General features: G+C 38.7%; 1 protein-coding gene across 2 annotated transcripts in view; it reads right to left on the bottom strand.

Annotated features, from left to right (window-relative positions):
- The window catches only part of LOC149022142 (prolyl 4-hydroxylase 1-like), an 85,515-nt gene that overhangs the window by 57,359 nt on the left and 10,187 nt on the right, over positions 1–17,969 (bottom strand). Inside the window, exon 2 of one of the 2 annotated variants that reach the window (XM_089150312.1) lies at positions 6,242–6,289. The exons of the other annotated variant lie outside the window; for it this stretch is intronic. Within the exon in view, the coding sequence (XP_089006438.1) occupies positions 6,242–6,289 (48 nt within the window). The remainder of the gene's footprint in view (positions 1–6,241; positions 6,290–17,969) is intronic. 2 annotated transcript variants of the gene reach the window in all.

Raw genomic sequence — 17,969 nt, 5'->3', positions numbered from 1 at the left:
GAAGCACAATAAATATTCAATTCATTAGGGATTTAGGGGTACCTTTTCCGGCTTTTCAACTTTTCGATTTTTCAAAACCCAAAATCCTAAGCACAGTTTTGCTGAAACGTCAAATTAGAGTTTTAACCAATATATTGTGCCATATAGATGAAGAATCAGGATCCACTATATTTGATAAATCACTGTGATGTGAGAAAAGCACCCAAAGATATTCTGACAGGGTTTATTATTCAGCTGCTTTTCCATGCCAAAACTGGCCCATATTGGGAAGAGACATCTAAGTCACTCCTTCATGCATACTTATTTCAAGTCATTGGTGGTCATACTGGTCATATATGATTAACAGTGGTGCAATGTGGTACTGTATTTGAGTAATCAAAACAGTAGTCAATCAAGATCTTTTCACAAAGACTGAATTCAAGAAGCAAAGATTAAGAATTATACAAAATCAGATATGAAACAAAACTTAGATCTTGAATAACATCATAATGGTAAAGCTAGAATAACATTATGACAGGAGGGAGAGAATTGTAATTCAAAGTAGGGCAAATTGTAGATGTGAATTGAGTTAGGCTGAAGTGTAGATTACCAAATGAAATGAGAAAGATACCCTAAAAATCTATATCAAAGTGGATGGGTAGATCTGATTAGTAACTGAAAACAAAAGGTTAATCACAAAAGACTAATTTATAGATGAAGTAAACGAACAGTATGACGGAGAAGTTAGAGAACAATAAGGACAACAAACTGGCACCTGGGTTTCAACCACACGGTGGATTGATTGGAATGAACAGCAGCCCACCTTGATCAAACAGGGTTTCTCTATAAGGAAGAGTGACTTGCAAAAGCAAATATCGATTTCAGTTCATAAGTCATGAATGAGGTACTGACCATCTTACATAAGTCCCATCATATAGTCGATCAAAAGACACATGTATTAAATACATCAACCAACTACTAGCTAACACCCAACTACTCAAACCCAACATGGACTCTACTTGTGAAATCCAGCCCAAACCTAACCAGGGCACCCTATCTGTTTTGGGTGAAGGAGGGCTTGTTTAAGTTTGACCTTGTAGTTGGACCTTAAGTACCGTGTTGTTATCCTTGGAAGGACCTAGGAAGTCAAGTCAGACCTCTCCCTTAGTGTAGATCCAAAGACCCAAAATGAAGGAAGAAACCTTTATGGGCCATCTCAATAGAAGACATGGTGTTTGACCCAAAACCCATGGATATTGATGATGATGCTTCCTTATTGAAACCTTACTTGATTTGGAGTTGGACTTTTCATTGATGAAGAAGAACTTGGTTGATGGGCCTAAAGCATAATTGGGCTTGGTTTAAAGACATTCCTCCATGCTAGGTAAGTAGCATGATGTGTTGAAATAAGACCATCCAAAGTTATTGAAGTTAGGCCCATTAAATCCCTACTTTTGGGCAAGCTGTCCTGGTAGGGGCAATTTGGTAAAATTCTGTTTTTAGGGTTTTTAAAAGCTTTATTTATTGGAATTTCGTGGTAAACAATCCCTTACTAGGTTTCTAAGTCTCTAGAGATCGTGGGAAGGACCTTAGAACTTCCTCTTAGGCAACCAATCAACCAACAGGGGCAGTTTGGTTAGTTTGGTGAAATCCTTGCAATTTAGGGACTTCTTATGCTATTTAAAGGGGGGAACTCCATGTTTTTCACTCACAATCAGTTCTAAGCCTTTGGAGAACGTGGGAAGAACCCTAGAACCTCTCCTCCAAAGCCAAGGATGATCCTCAAGCATTCATTCGAGTTTCTTCATCGATTCTTCTTCTAAAAGGTTAGTAATCGATTCATTTCTTCTTTGATTCATTCTTTCTTCTATACTTCTGATCTTCTGATTATGAGAAAGGTATTACACTACTGTAATGGCCTCTTCTCTAATTCTTTTAGCCCTAGAGTGAATTCCCAATTCACTCTACGTTCTTGAAGCCATATGACGATGATTCTTGAATTTGACCTTACCTAAGATCTTGATCACTCCCTCATTATTATTCTACTGATTTTGGTGATTGTGGGAAAGGTCTCACATCAGTCCTACAACCTTTCCTTCTATCCCCATGATTGTTAGGTTGATTCCCTCTTTTCCCCATCCTTGGAAAGCAAAAGTAAGGGTTATTCTATGAGAGCTGATTTTGGGTAACTCTCATGAGAGGTAACCAAATTAGGAACCCTAATCATATATTAATTGTTAGACACTACCCAACACTTTTCTTGATTATGTATTTCTACTCTTGTTTTCCCTATGATGAATCTTTGATCTATGTGAACCAAAAAGAGGGTGATTTTGTGAGAATCCAAATTGGGTACTCTCATGAGAGGTAACCAAATTGGGGAATCCAAATCCACTCTTAATTCATTGGATCCTCCCCAAGACTTTCTTTATTATGATTTCTTTATCTATATTCCTTAGGGGTGAATCTTTATTCTCCCTAGTCTTTCTGTGGGATACACAGATTCTTGTTGGTAAAATGCTAAACGTAATATTAGAATTTATTTCCTTTGACTTTATTCACCTTGTTTTCTCTCATTGTTAGACCTTTCCAATACCTTCTTGATTTTAAAATACTATTCTTTCTTTCTTAGAGTGAATCCCCCATTCACTCTATATTCTTGAAACCATATGGTGATGTTCTTGTTTCTTGATTCTAGACTATTCTTTCTTTCTTAGAGTGAATTCCCCAATTCACTCTATGTTCTTGAAGTTCTTGAAACCATATGGTGATGTTCCTATTTCTTGATGTTATTGATTCTTGATCTTACCAGAATCCTTGATTACCCCTTTGTATTGTTTCCCTACAAAGTTTATGGTTGTGGGAAGGTCTCATACCATTACCATGACCTTCCCTTGTGACCTCATAATTGAGGAGTTGATCCCTAATGTTCCTTGGACAATTGGAAACCCTAAAATAGAGAGATTTTAAGGGGAAACCCTTGGGTAACCCTCATGAGAGAATATCTAAATTTGGTAACCCTCATAAGAGAATATCCAATTGGGGACCTTATTATTTCTAATCCTCCCCAATTGCATTCTTTGTTTTGAATTACTAAGCAGATTTTCCCTTTCACTCTGTGAACCTACCTTGAGTTATTTTGAAAACCAATCTAGGGGAACCTTCATGAAAGGTTATTTAATTAAAAACCCTAATCCTTTGTTAATTATTGGGTCATCCCCAAAGCCTTTCTTAATTATGATTTCTTATTCTATATTCCCCTAGGGTGAATCTTTGTTTTCCCTGAATCTTACATGAGATCCTTGGACTATATGCCTTGAAACCCTAACTTCTTGGTTCAAATCAAGAACCTATCTTTTTACCTCTATTTGATGCTTTGACCTTCTTAAATAGTCCTAATATGTTCTAGGAAGCTCCCCTTCGAATTTCGGACCAATCGGACTTCAAACGAAGAAGTTATGACCAAATTAGTATATTCTGTTCGTACTGAATTTGCTTCATCGATCCTCTTGGTCGATCTCATCAACCAAGGCATCAACCAAAGGGCTACTAACAGCAGAATTTTCCCTGTTTTGTCTCCGTTTGACTTCTAATCTTCTAGGGCTTATTCCTAATGATTGTTATATGATTGTTTAGGGTTTAATTACTAGTCTTGGACCTCTTCCTCATTATTCTTCAGAATTTCTTCGAAGTTTGTTAAAGGTAAGGACGGTTGATCTCTAATAACCTAATATGCATGCTTACTTGAATTTGTTTTAGAATTACATGATCATATCACTGCTGTAATTAGTTTCTTATAATCATATGGCTGCTGTAGTTCTTCAACTACAGTAGTACTTGTTCTTATTATTCAATTGTTATTTCAATTATGAATGATATATGTTGTATTAACAGTTGTGCTTGTGAATGACTGATTGGAAATGTGATTGCCTAGGTTGTGATTGGGCGGACTGGGGAATGCCCTTTTGGCATTCCTGTCTTTAGACACCAGTGGAGGTGGTATAGGACATTTTCCTATGGTGCCCCTTCACGCTTTCCCTGATTATTGGTTGACATACCTAGGGCATGTCTAGAAGTGTTTGGCTAGGATGTCCCTATTATATCAGACCCGATCGGAAGGGAATTGAGACCGAGCAACCCGTGGTAGCAATGGGGATTTGTGTGGTACTTCAGATACCGGGTTACATCTGTTAAGGACATGAATCACATTGCGGATACTCGTGAGAGGCCATTCATTGGTACAGTTGCAGAACTGGAACGTGGGCCCTGGAACTCAAAACCGGTGAAATAACCCGTGAGGGCGAACGGAAGTACCTGTTAGCTTGATGTAGCTGGCCAATAGGGTTGATGAGTCCGTAGTCCGAGATGGTGTATTCCATAAAGATTCGATGACTGTAGAGAGAAGGATACTAGAAAGGATCCTTGATGGGAGGAATGGAAGTATCTGGATCTAAGTTGATATAACTAAGAAGAAGACTTGCATTTGGCTAGGCTTAACCCTGACACGCGCCAGTACTCATACCAATGGCGGAGTAAGAGAGTGTTGACTTTAACCCCAACCATGGAATGTTCGGATGGATGCCTTAACCCAATTACCACGGAGAACCCAAAAGACGTGCCTAGAGGAGTATGGTGCTATGACTTAAAGCATGTCTGCCAATAGAGACTAGCATACATAAAGTTAGAAGCATATCTGCATTGTCTGTTTCATATCATGTTGCATTTTGTATGGTTTGCTTCCATGTGTTATTATGTTATTATGGATTGAACTGCCTTGCTAAATTCTTTTGAACTCACTCCTTTTTTGCAATATCTCATGTTAGACTTCTCTGCAGGTAGTACTACTACTATTGACTATGATGGTCAGTACTTTGAAGACCAAGTTGATGATTATTTTAGTACTCAAGGTACTAACTATGGTGACTACGTCGGTGAAGACTATTAGTACGAGACTGAAGCTTATCAGGATTAGTTAGACTTTAGCACTTGAGTGCTAGCGATGGGATATCGTTCCATCCCCTTTCATGACTTTATTAGTTTTGTTGAGACTTTAGTTGTTCGTTTCCCTTTCATGTTGGGAACCGGTTGTAGTCTTCATTTGCTTTTGATCTACCTTCCGCTTTTCTGTGGAGTGATTTTCTGCCTCACTCTACATTTGATTGGTATCATTTTCCGCACTTTGATTCTATTCTTGAACCGTATCTTGATATTTTGAGTAATAAAGTTAAACATTCGATTTATTCTTGCTTTTGATTATATTATTATGCTAAGTGGATATGATCGTTCCTAAACTTGATCTTCGGGACTGTGGATCACTCCTCCAGGTATTCCAGATAAGGTACCGGCTGGCTGGATGTAACACTACTACCTAACTCTTGATAAAAGAAAGCTCCTTTCATAATGGAATTTCTCAATTTCACACTACAACCGTTTTTGTTAACTTCATGACATTACTCAAGTTCCGGTTCATATTAGACTAGACTTGGGCTTAGGTCTAGCCCATGAAGACCACAATATGTGGGCTAACTCAAATCCACTAGCGTAGTCTTAGACTCTTAGCCCATTAAAGTCATGGATTGAAGTGGGTTTGTACCCTTAGGCCATCGATTGGCCTGACCTTTGGGCTTCTTCTTTCGAGAATATGTCTTCAGCCCTACATTATGGTGGTTCTTAACAGTTTTAAGTAAATAAACTAATTATATCAACTGATATCATTCACATGGTAGTTAAGTCAACATGTTTCTGGTGATAGTCATTAGTCTGCGAAAAAGAAGATTAGAAAATGCAAAGTTTAACTTATACAATCAAATTAAAATATGAAGCGAGATAAAACTAAACCACAAGCATTCTTTTTTGCAATATTCTCTCTCCACCAGTATCGTTCTAATTGAAATTTGTGAATGGTTAGTCTGACTATTCAATTCCAATTTGTTCCAATGGAAGCATTTAACTTAATAAGTGATTACATAATACTTCAAGCTTGAACCACTGCACCAAACCATGCTGAATGTAAACTAATATGCTGAAGATAATGACATCAAGACAATATAAACTGGATGAATCAGGTTATAAAGCAATTTTAAAAAATCAAGAAAAAATTTGATTCCTATGGAGTCAAGCAGCTCAAAATAGAAATAGATTTCGAAGAGTACAAGTTACGCATAAATTGATAAGAAATTATGCATTCTCAAAAATTAAGCACTAAATCCTTTAATTTTGATTTGGAACCGAATGAAACAATATTATGGTAAAGAAAATTTACTGGATGACTCTTCCAACCGCCTAATAAATGCTAGTTGAAATAGAGCACCTGCATATCCAAAATATCAATTCAGCGAGCAACTATTAATGGTTCTAGACGTCACATACATATTCATTGCGGGCAGCATGTTACAGCTCTATTGTTATTTTGCCTTTTTGTGCAAAGTGATGTATATTTCAAGCACTGGACAAACAAAATGTATACTTGCAGTTTGTAATACAACTAGATCTTACAAATGCTAATTGAAACGAAGCACCTGCATATCCAAAATATCAATTCAGCGAGTTACTATTAATGCTTCTAAACATCACATACACATTCACTACTGGTAGCATGTTGCATCTCAATCATGGGATGTGTGAGAGTTATCATTTTACACAAACCAATGGGAAAGAGGCAGAAAAGACTTGAGGCTACAACGGTCTTCTACTTCAAATGGAATTGGATGCAGAGTTCAACTGGGAGAACAATAAAGAATAGGGATTGATGTGACCAGGCATGCTTCTTTTCTTTCCCTTTTCTTTTCCTGGACTGAATCTCATCTCCTTTTTTTCTTCTCCACCCTTTCTTTCTTTTTTCTTTTCTCCTTCTGGTTCTCTCTGAAATCTCTCGATTCTTCTTCTTCTTTCTCTATTTTCTAGATAATTTTCTCGATGTCCACTTATTTTTTTCTTTTCCAGAATTACTTCTCTTTTTTCTCTTTCATTTCTCTTTTTTGGTTACAGCAAAAGCACATGCCCTTTCTTCTTCTTTTTTCCCCTTGTTCCTAATTTTTATTTTTATTTTTGGCACTTTGCCTCTTCTGGTTATTGCCAGGACACAGGCAGCAGTCATGAATTGCATAAAAAAAGAATAATGAGCTAGGGGTTTGCCAAGTGGGAATCAACGCAGGGACTTCTTTTGGGGACTGCTGAAATGCAGGAAGAAAACCAGTGAATGGGGGAGGGGGAATAGAGGAAGATGAAGGTTGTAGGGATAGAACTTTGGCTCTGAGATGATGCAGGCCTTAGGAATAGGCTGGCATAGCAGGCTGTGACAATAGCGGAACTAGAAGAATCGGAAGAAGAAGAAGAATGGAAAAGTGGAGGAGGGGAGAAGAACACTCACAGTGTGATCCTCTAATAAGACAAAATTTCTCTCTCAATTCAATGAAATATATGCTGGGTGTTACAAGCATGTATTTCAAGGGGAAAAGAAAGACAACCCAGTTGAAATATGAAGCTCAAAGGCCAACGAAAAGTTCAAACCAAATTTTAGCTTACTCCTACATTGAAAAACTGAAACAATTAGAAGACTAAAAACTAAAACTGAGATAATTTATTTAGAGAAATTTGCTCCAACACTCCAAAGCAGAGGTCTTTAAACACTGACACCCTTTTTTATTTCAAAAGCACATGGCTCCAATTCCATTACAATCGTTAGTGTTAAAGTTGTAAAGACCATTACCCTCAAGCATAATGGGGGTGAAAAACTGTCTACCATTTTCTTTTAGACTTGTTCTCCAACTCTTCACGATTTCCCTCTCAACCTTCGATCTTGCTGCTGTCACAGACTACCCATTTACTCAACTCTTCCTCTCCCTCCACCCTCCTGCTGCATCTCCCTATGTATTCCTTGATTTCTTCCCCTCTATCTCTCACCCTCCCTTCAATACATCCGAGGTGATGTGGTGTGCTGCATGCAGGTTTTAGTTTTGACATGGAATTTCTACGAAGATACTGTTGTTGCTGGAACTTCTGTATCCGTTGATGAGATTGTAACAACTTTTCCCTACACAAGTGGTGAGAGTGAAAATTCGTCTTTGACGATAGATCAAGATTTTGGGGCTTTATCTGTGCTGTCTATTGTAAAGCCTGCAAATTAGGTTGAGGTGCCATAACAAGTTGGATTTTATTCTAGCCTGAAAGCTGGCTGTGTTTGGACTCTGGTCATTTATAGCAGATCCAACAGATGTTGTGGGGCCATATAAGTTTCCTGGCTCGGATGGATTACCTCCAGATGGAATCAGGAGCACCAAGCCTTCCACTTTCATAAATTGACTGGTGTTTTCAAGCCCAAAATGGATGTCCTCAAACACTCTCATCCTCTCCATTCCATTTGCAGAGGGATAGAGAGAGAGAGAGAGAGAATACAGAGGGAAACTCAAAGAAAGATAATGTCTCAACCTTTGTCATCCTACTCCTGCAACTCAACCTCTTGCAGTATTCTCACTGAAGACTATGTGTTTTCTTTTTTTATTCTTTCTGTTAATTTTAAATTCAAGAGATTCAAAGGGTATTTCTGTGTTTTCAAAAAAAACATAAAAAATAAATAACAATGACTTAACAGCAATCAGTAGTGGATTTCACTAATGTGTCCAATAAAAATCAAACTTTGGGGTGTCTACACTTATGAAACAAGAAAAGGAGAATCAGTGTTTAAACACCTCTACTTTGGGGTGTTGGAGCAATTTCCTCATTTATTTAACTAAATCTAACCAAAGTCTAACTCACTCCTACGTTAAAAAGCTTAAACAATTAAAAGACCAAAAATTAAAGTGAAATTTATTTAATTAAGTCCAAATCTCATTGATGTACCCAGCATTTGGGCCAGTCTTCAGGAATGAACCAGCAGTAGAATTATGGTTGAAATCCCAGCTGTCCTAGGTCAAATCTTTGTGGACGGTAGCTAATAATGCTTCAATACACCCTACAGATAGGCTAATTTGAAGACTAGGCTTTACGGTTAGGTTTAGGGTGGTCTAGGATTAATTAGGAAGGGATTTTAGGGTTTGGCCAGATTAGGTGTCAGGTTGCAATTAATGAAAAGTTTTCTGTTTTAACAGAGATGTAATTGCAGAATTCCAACAAGCTAGGGTTTGTAGGTCTTAAGGCTAGAATTAACTCTGATTTTATCATTTTATAATTTCAGAACCAATCCTTCAAAGCTAGGGTTCAAATAGGTCTCCTACTTGGCCTAGGCCTATAGGTTAGGAACTTAGGATTAGGGTTTTGAGGGGCGGTAGAGAAAGTATAGGAGAAGCCAAGGGTTTAGGTTTGGTTGAGGGGTTTGGTAACGTAACCAGGGTCAACAGGCAAGAATTAGCTAGAACTTCAAGCCCAAAACAACCCCCAGACCATGCAGCAACCAGGGCTGGCAAATACCCTGGAGGATATTTTGTTCATTTTCACACCCCCCTTGGGGTGTCACTGGTCCAGTTAGTTCCCTGCGGTGACAGGAGTTAGGATCTACTTTTAACTTAATATGGTTATGTTTTGGTCTAGTTATTAAAGAGTCTTTGTCCATGTGGGAGTCCCATTTGGAATCACTTTTAAAGTAGGATTCCTTCCAGATAATTGTTATTTTATTTTGATCATTTTTTAGGTCTTTAATTTCTAAGTCGTTCATTAGTTGTTGAGTTGTAAAAGGAATCCCAATCCAAATTTGGATTCCCTAGTTGAGTCCAAGTTTGTTTCTTAATTATTAGAGTCATAGTGTCATTCCCTCAAGTGTAAGGCTATTTAAAGGCCCCACCTCATTGTAAACAAATCAGTGAAGCACTAACAAAACTTGGGTTTGATAAACTCTGCAGTTCCTCTTCTTCTTCTTCAACTCCTACTAGCCTGCGGCAGCCTCGAAGCTTCACGAAGACTTGCAACAGCACCTCAACTTCCTTCCTCTCCAAGTAAGTGAACCCCTACCCCACTCCCCACCCTTCTCCTTCAACCGCAGACATCCCAGCCCACTTCCCCCTTCTTATCCCTCACCAGCAACCCTCCTCCACCCCCTCCAACCTAAGTTCCAGCAACCCCTTCCAGATTGCAGACCTTCCCCAACCCTTCCCCTCCTCTTTCCTTTTTCTTTTTGCCTTCTTTAACACAGTCAAGAAACACAAGTGCAGAATTTCTAGAAAGAAAAAGAAAAGAAAGAAGAGAAAGAGAAATCAGGATCCATTAAGAAAGCCAAGAAAGTCGAAGATTGCAAAAAGGGAGAGAAAGGAAGCCAAGAACTTACCAAGAACCAAAGGCGGCAAACTACTTTCATCCCTAGACAACTACAGCTCCAACCGCAAGTCCTCAGAGCCCCTTCCCTTCCCTTGCTGCAAGACCCTTCACCCTTCAACAACCCATCTAGGATATTGGTGAGCCCCATGTTCCCCCTATTCCCAATCCCAAAACCCTAACCCTCCACAATCCCATCCCATCTTAGGTACTCCTCGGGTAGTTAAAAACCCTAAGGTTTCCCAATTCCATTCCACACAATCATCAAACTACTACTTTCAGTTATAATAATTGAAGCAAGCTTGCCAAAGATTGGTTATTTGATTGATGGTCACTAGGAAAGGATCCTGGAGTGAACCCTATTTTAGGGTTTGATATCAAAATCCCTAAACCCTAGAATCTGGTTTACATAATTTGGGAGTAATAAGAGTTTTAGTGAAACTAGGGTTTCTAGATCTAGAGGTTGAAGATGAATTGTGGAAGAATTCTAAACTAATGAAGGAGGGGCTGGTTGTAATTTAATGGATGACTAGAGGGGAAAGGAAGGTGCGATCCTAAGGGTTAATGGGGTAGGGAATCCTAGGGGACTTTGGATTCGGATGGGCTGCTTCTGCCGCAAGGATGAAGGAAAGCTGGGGTTGTTGAGTACAAGGGAAAGTAAGAAGGTATGGAAAAGAGCTGGGTTTTCACTTACTTGATGGGAATGCAAGATCACTTAAAGGTTGCTGAAACTGGTTAACTCACTACCATGACTCCAAGCTTTCCTTCAATGCCGGTTTTTGTTCATTCATCCAATCTGATTTTTACACAAGGGGTGGCTCTCTTTATAGCCTTGAATTGAAGGAAAATTAAAACTAAGACTCTCTAACATGACTCTAATTAGGAAATATACTTGGACTCTAACTTAGGGAATGGATTCCCTTTAAAACTCAACAACTTATAAAAAAACAACTACACTCCTAAATCCTAATCAAAAGTAACTTGCAAAAATAAGTAATCAACTTCCAAAAGGAATCCTGCTCAAAACTTGGATTCCCAGTGGGGACTCTTACTTAAACATGGACTCTCACTCCAACAAGGACTCTATCATAACCATTGTTATCAAGGTATCTGCCTAAGCAATTAGCCACTTTTTTGACATGCAAGATTTCACCCGCTTTATCGCCTAGGTGTTGTCGTTTTGTCACCTTCTGCACCATATTGCCGGTTAAGCGCTAAAGCAGTCATTTTTTTGACATATTCTACCTAAATTTTTCTTTTTTGGATTTTTTTTAAACATCAAATTTATTCTACATAACCATATATAAATATAATAGTTATTCATTTTTCAGATTCGAGAATCACTAGATGAAGAACTATTCAGAATAATGTGGTCTATTAATTATGGAGATTCAGTCAAAAAAGAGGTAAAATCAACGAACATAATAAATTCTGATTTGGATTCGAGAACTATTCATTTACGTGAAAAAAAAAAATCGGGTAAAAGAATAATTGGATGTTTAAGTTGAGCAACAAGCTAACAATTGGATATATTGTAGACCACATCATGTATGTTTTTCCCCATACAACAACAAATATTTTCCCCATTCTTTCAATTTCACATTCATAATTTTATATAGTTCATAATCATAAGTTATAATGTTATTACATTATGTTGCTAATTGCTATTGTATATTTGTATTATGATGATGAGATGAACTTATGTTTATTTTTTTATGATAATCTTTTATAATTATGATTCTTTCATAATTATTTAGCTAATAGTAAAACTAAAACAGTTTTTTGTATATTAATTGTGCAACATAATATAGTTGTATTAAAAATAATGTGCCTAATTGCTTTGGTTGCCGTACTGCCGCTTAAGTGCCACTTTATTGCCTAAGCAGTTAAGCAATGCCCCAATCGTTTTGGTCACCTTGTCACCTTGACAACCTTGATCATAACACATCAAGGAACCATCCAAATTATTAAACTAAAGTATATCTAGAGTCTTATAATGAGTGGATTCTAACTTAGGGAGTCCCTATTCAACTGGGTCTCCTACCCAAATTGGGTCTCTTCAATAACTTAACCATAACAAACCCTAACTCAACAATAAAAATATATATGAACTCCTGACAACAGTTTGCATCTGACCAGCCCTACTAAATCTCTAAAGGGGGGTAAAATGACCAAAATACCCTGGGACAGAAGTCAACCAGCCCCTTCGTGCATCAATAGGGCCTGGTTTCAAGTCCAAATCTTGAGGAATTTTGTGGGCTGGACCTGGTTACGTGAGCACTCCCCTTCTTGATAACATTCATTTCCTGATGAATGTGCTTATCATATGATTCAAGATCAATCCTTTGGAGATCTTTCTTGTGAACTCGTCCTCACATTTCGTAGCAGGAGGGAGTAGCATGTATGTTGTTGCTAGTACTGTTCCTATGCAATAAAGTGAGAATGCAAGGAATGTAATCTTCGAGTCTGGGGGCCTTCTCTACAAAGAACCAAAGAGGCATGTTAAAGTAGATATGTTCTGGCTCAAAGTCAATAGAAAAAATTTGAGTATAACATGTGTGCAACAGTGTGAACCATCCCTAGCCAGAATTTTGGAGTGTAAGAGCACGAGGAATGAGTCTTCAATTCTGGGAAGTTTCATTCCAAAGAACCATGAGGGCAAGACAGATTCAATATACTCATACCCAGAATCAGTACCATGTTCTTGGAGTCTTCTATAGGTACATCTCTGCTTGGGTTTCTGGCTTTGATCTTGACCTTGTAATCTATTGTAGCACCTTATTTAGATGGTTCCTATAATTCATTATGACACATTATTCAGCTGTCTTCAAGTGCTTGAGTGAACTCTTGATCTTCTTTTATTTTAGCATTGTTGTTTGTATCAGTCTCTTCTGGTACTAACTCTGGAAGAAGCTTCTAGGTTGGTGAAGAAGGTTCATCTTCTGGTTGTGGAGCTTCGACCATGGTGCTTTAGCTGTTTTCAAAACTAGGTCCTTCAGATTCTAGGACCACCAAGTGTTATGTTTTCATTCTAAAGTCCTTCTGAGTTTCTCTATGGGCCTATTTCTTCCTGATTTTTTCTGGTAGGTTCAAGAGCAGGAGTACAATCTTTTTGACCTTTGTGGACAAACTTACATGCATTTTTTGTCCCCCACCAAGTGTTATGATAATGATGTTATGATAACGATGGCTACATCATTATCATACAACTAAGATCTTTCTAAAATAATATCAGACAAACTCATAGGTACTACATAACACCAGACCTCCTCAAAGTACAAATGGAGACCGATGGGAACTAGACACATCTGGGTGACTTCTCATATATCACTGTTTAGAAGGCACGCACTATAGGGTTGGAGATGTCTCTCTGCTTTAAGATTAGCTAAAAATCCCTTAGACACCACATTAGAACTACTACCACTATCAACAACTACTAAAGTTGTATGTTCACCTGATTTGAGTCTGGTGTAGAAGATGCATTTCTCCTCTAGTCTTCTTCTCCAGTTTCAACTGTAAGGACCTTTGATATAACATTCAAGGAGAGTCTGGAATCAAAATAGTCTCCTCATAGTAATTCTCCACTCCTATTCCTTTTCTATAGTTGACTATGGATCCATCCATGGTGTTGCCTCATGTTGATTCATGCTAGCTCGAGCTACTACTGATTCCTCTATGATACCAATTGATGTAACACGGCGTCTGGGCCAATCTTCAAAACCCTCTCTAATGGACCAGCAAAGAGATGAAAATCCTGCTGTCCTAGGTCGAATCTTAGTTGATGGCAGCTAATAATGCTTCAATACACCCTGCAGATAGGCTAATTTGAAGCCCAAGTCTTAGGGTTAGGTTTAGCGCAGTAGGGTTAAGTAGGAAAGGGTTTTAGGGTTCGGCCGAGCTAGGTATAGGGTTGGAGTTGATGGAAAGTCTTCCGTTTTAACAGAGATGTAATTGCAGAGTTCTAAAACGCTAGGTTTTTGTAGGTTTTTTTTAGGGCTAGCATTAACTTTGATGTTATGATTTTATAATTTCAAAATTCACTCTCAAGTCTGGGGTTCAAAATAGGTGTCCTATTTGGCTTAGGACTCTTGGTTAGGGTTAGGGTTCGGAGGGGAGGTAGAGAACATATATTAGAAGGCAACCCTAAAAGGATTTAGTGCTTGGTTGAGGGGTGGGAGCCATGAGAGTTATAGTGAAACTAGGGTTTCTAGATCCAGAGGTTGAAGATGAATTGCAGAAAAATAATAAACTAATGAAGGAGGGGCTGAGATGTAATTTAATGGATGACTAGAGGGGAAAGGAAGGTGTGACCCTAATGGAGAAAGGATAGGTGAAAGAGGGGGTGACTATCTTTATAGCCCTACATTGAAGGAAACTTAAACTAGCACTCTCTAACTTAACTCTAATTATAAAACACACTTGGACAGTCAGACTAACCTTAGGGAATCCACTTTGGATTGGGATATCCTTTACAACTCAATAAAACAACTAGACTCCTAATTAAAAGTAACTTGCAATAATGAGCAACTTCTAGAAGGAGTACTACTTGAAAATGGATTCCAACTGAGGACTCTTAATAAGACATGGACTTTCACTCCAACAAGGACTCTATCATAACTCATCACGAAATGATCCAAATTATTAAATAAAAGTAGACCTAGAATCCTTGAAAGGAGTGGATTCTAAGGGAATCCCTCTCTAATTGAGTGACTTGGATCTCCTTCCCAGACTCGTTCTCTTCAATAACTTGACCAAAACAAACCCAAACCCAACAATAAAAGTAGATATGGACTCCTGATAGCAATCTTCAACTGACCAGCCCTAATAGGGCTCTGTTAGGGAATAATATTGTATATTATTCTTTTCTATACTGTATGATGTATTTTGGTATTCTAGAACCAACACACTGGTTCACTTCAATTACATTCTCACCCTAACATGGTATCATTGAGAGATTCGCTCCTGTTTTCACTCGCCCCTGATCTCTGTGTTCTTTGATCGCCATTAACAATTTTCTCTGTGTTCTTTGATCGCTCTTCCCATTCTTCTTTGTGCTCTTCACGGTCATTTTTTGCTTTGTTGATTGTCGCTCGTCTTCTGGTTTGTGAGATCCTCTCTGGTTGTGTACCCTAGCTTGCTGTGATCTTTGTTTGCATTGTGGTTTGCTGCAATCTTGGGCTTTTCACTCCGGAGTTCACGATTGTAGTCTTGCAATCTGTGCTTTGGATCTGTGCTATGGAATCTGTATTTTTGGTTCTGTGTTTCTTTCAAGATTTGGGGTTGTTCTCTGTTTCGGGGGTTGTTCTTGATCTTTCTCTGATCTGTGAGGGATCTTGTCTATCATTTCCTTAAATCTTGTCTTCTTGGTGTTTCTTGGTGTTTGAAGTCTGTAATCTTTGTTGCGATCGCATTTGCGTCTTCAATCTCTGCTGAAATTCAGTTTCCAGACTCTTCTTCTTCTTCATTCTCTGTATCGAATGCTCATCAATATCTACCAATCAAGCTGAATACCACTAATTACCTTGTGTGGCGATCAACAGTTTATGCCTCTGTTGAATACTACTGGTTTAATGGGCTTTGTAGATGGCACCAACCCCTGCCCGTCCCCTTTTCTTGATCCTTTTGCAACACCTCCGACCCCAAACCCTGCATATTCTCTTTGGAAGAGGCAAGACCAGATGCTGTTGAATTGGATCTTAGAACTGAATCAGTCAGCTCTCAAGTGGTTAATGTTCCTACTTCATATGAGGTTTGGACTACCCTGGTTTCCACATATGCTTCTTCATCCCAGGCTCATGTGATGCAACTCAGGATGCAGTTGCACAATATCAGGAACGGCTCCGACACTATGTCTGCTTATCTGCTTTGAATCAAGCAAATATCTGATGCTCCAGTTCTTGTCTGAAGCCCTGTTCCTGAACCAGAACTTGTTCTCTTCATTCTTGGTGGCCTTGGACCAGATTTCAATCCTTCATCACCTCCATTACAACTCGGGAAGCTCCAGTCAAACTCTCTGATATTCAAGGTCTCTTAATGTTTGAGGAGATTCATGTCTCCAATGCCCTTCAGGACATCACCAACATTAGTGCTCAGGTAGCTCAGACCTCTATCTCTACTAATCCTACACGGGCTGCATCTGCTGGTTCTGCGAGGCCTCCTCTGTCAAATTCTTCTCAGAGACAGCCTTCTGGTGGACTTTTCTGTGGTCGAGGCAATGGTGGTAGATACATTGGCTGTGGCTCGGGTAGGTGTGGCCATGGCTCTGGTGGCTACTGTCAAATTTGTGATCAGTTTGGACATGTAGCTAAGTTCTGCTATCAAAAGGTACACTCCTGAACCTTCAGCGCCTCAGGCAAATATTGCTCATGCAGGTTCTTCTGTTGGCCATGTTGCACCTTGTTGGCTTCCTGATTCTGGAGCATCCCATCACATCACCTCACAGTTGAACAATATTTCTGCACCTATTGCAAATTCTGGGAATGATTCTGTGATGATTGGGGATGGTTCAGGTCTGTCTATTTCACACGTTGTTAAGTCTGATTTTATTTTTGATAACACTCAATTCAAGATGAATGATGTTCTTCATGAGCCCACATGTTTCTGCTGATCTGTTGTCTGTAAGCAAGTTTGCTGTTGATAATCATTTATACTTTAAATTTCACTCTAATTGCTTTTATATTAAGGATCTATCCTCGGGCCTTATACTGCCGAGAGGTCAACTTGAAAATGGGGTTTACCTCATGCCTACGGTTCAGCAGCTTTCTACACAAGGTATGGCTTTGTCTGCCATTAAAGCTTCACCAGACTTGTGGCATTTTAGACTTGGGCACACTGGTTTCAGAACTGTTGATAAGGTTATATCAGCTTTTCATTTACCTTGTGTTGGTGCTTGCAAAACTGGTGTTTGTTCCTCTTGCCAGCTTGCTAAATCTCACAAGCTTCCATTTCCTAGTTGTCTTACACATACCACTGCCCCTTTACAACTGATCCATTCTGATTTATGGGGTCCTTCACATGAGTTGTCCAATGAAGGTTTTAGATATTGTGTAGCTTTTGTTGATGACTTCACCCGGTTTAGTTGGTTATACACACTTTCTCATAAATCTGATGCACTCAAGGCTTTTCAGATTTTTTCAGACTCTTGTTGAAAACTAGTTTTCTACCACCATCAAATTCTATCAATCTGACTGGGGTGGTGAGTTTAGATCTTTCTCCAAGTTACTTGAGTCTTATGGTATTGCCCATCGTCTCTCTTGTCCACATACTTCTAAGCAAAACGGAAGAGTTGACATAGACAAATTGTTGAGATGGGTTTGTCTTTACTGGCACATTCAGGTCTTCCTTTTCAGTTTTGGTGTGATGCTTTTCATACTGCTGCCTACATTATGAATAGGCTGCCATCATCTGCTATTCAGTTTGATTCTCCTTATCATCAGTTATATCATCAATGGCCTGATTAGATATTTTTATAAGTATTTGGATACTGTTGTTATCCTCTTCTTAGGCCCTTTAACTCCAAAAAGATGGAATTTTGGTCTGCTCCTTGCATTTTTCTTGGTTATAGTCAAATAAAATCATGGGTATAAATGCTACAACACTGCCACAGGGAAGCTTACTATATCTCGCCATGTGATTTTTTATGAAGGCTTTTTCCCTTATAAGCACAGGTCCACTAATAAGGAGCATTTGAACACTCAGGAGATTGCTTTATCACCTATACGGGTTCCCTGCATTCTGCCAAATTCAGA

This window comes from Hakea prostrata, chromosome 3 (genome assembly GCF_041222555.1).
Source record: "Hakea prostrata isolate BN-2017 chromosome 3, UWA_Hpros_2, whole genome shotgun sequence".
Classification (NCBI taxonomy): Eukaryota; Viridiplantae; Streptophyta; class Magnoliopsida; order Proteales; family Proteaceae; genus Hakea; species Hakea prostrata.
The sequence above is the reverse complement of the archived record's forward strand: the minus strand, read 5'-3'. Positions and strand labels throughout refer to the sequence as shown.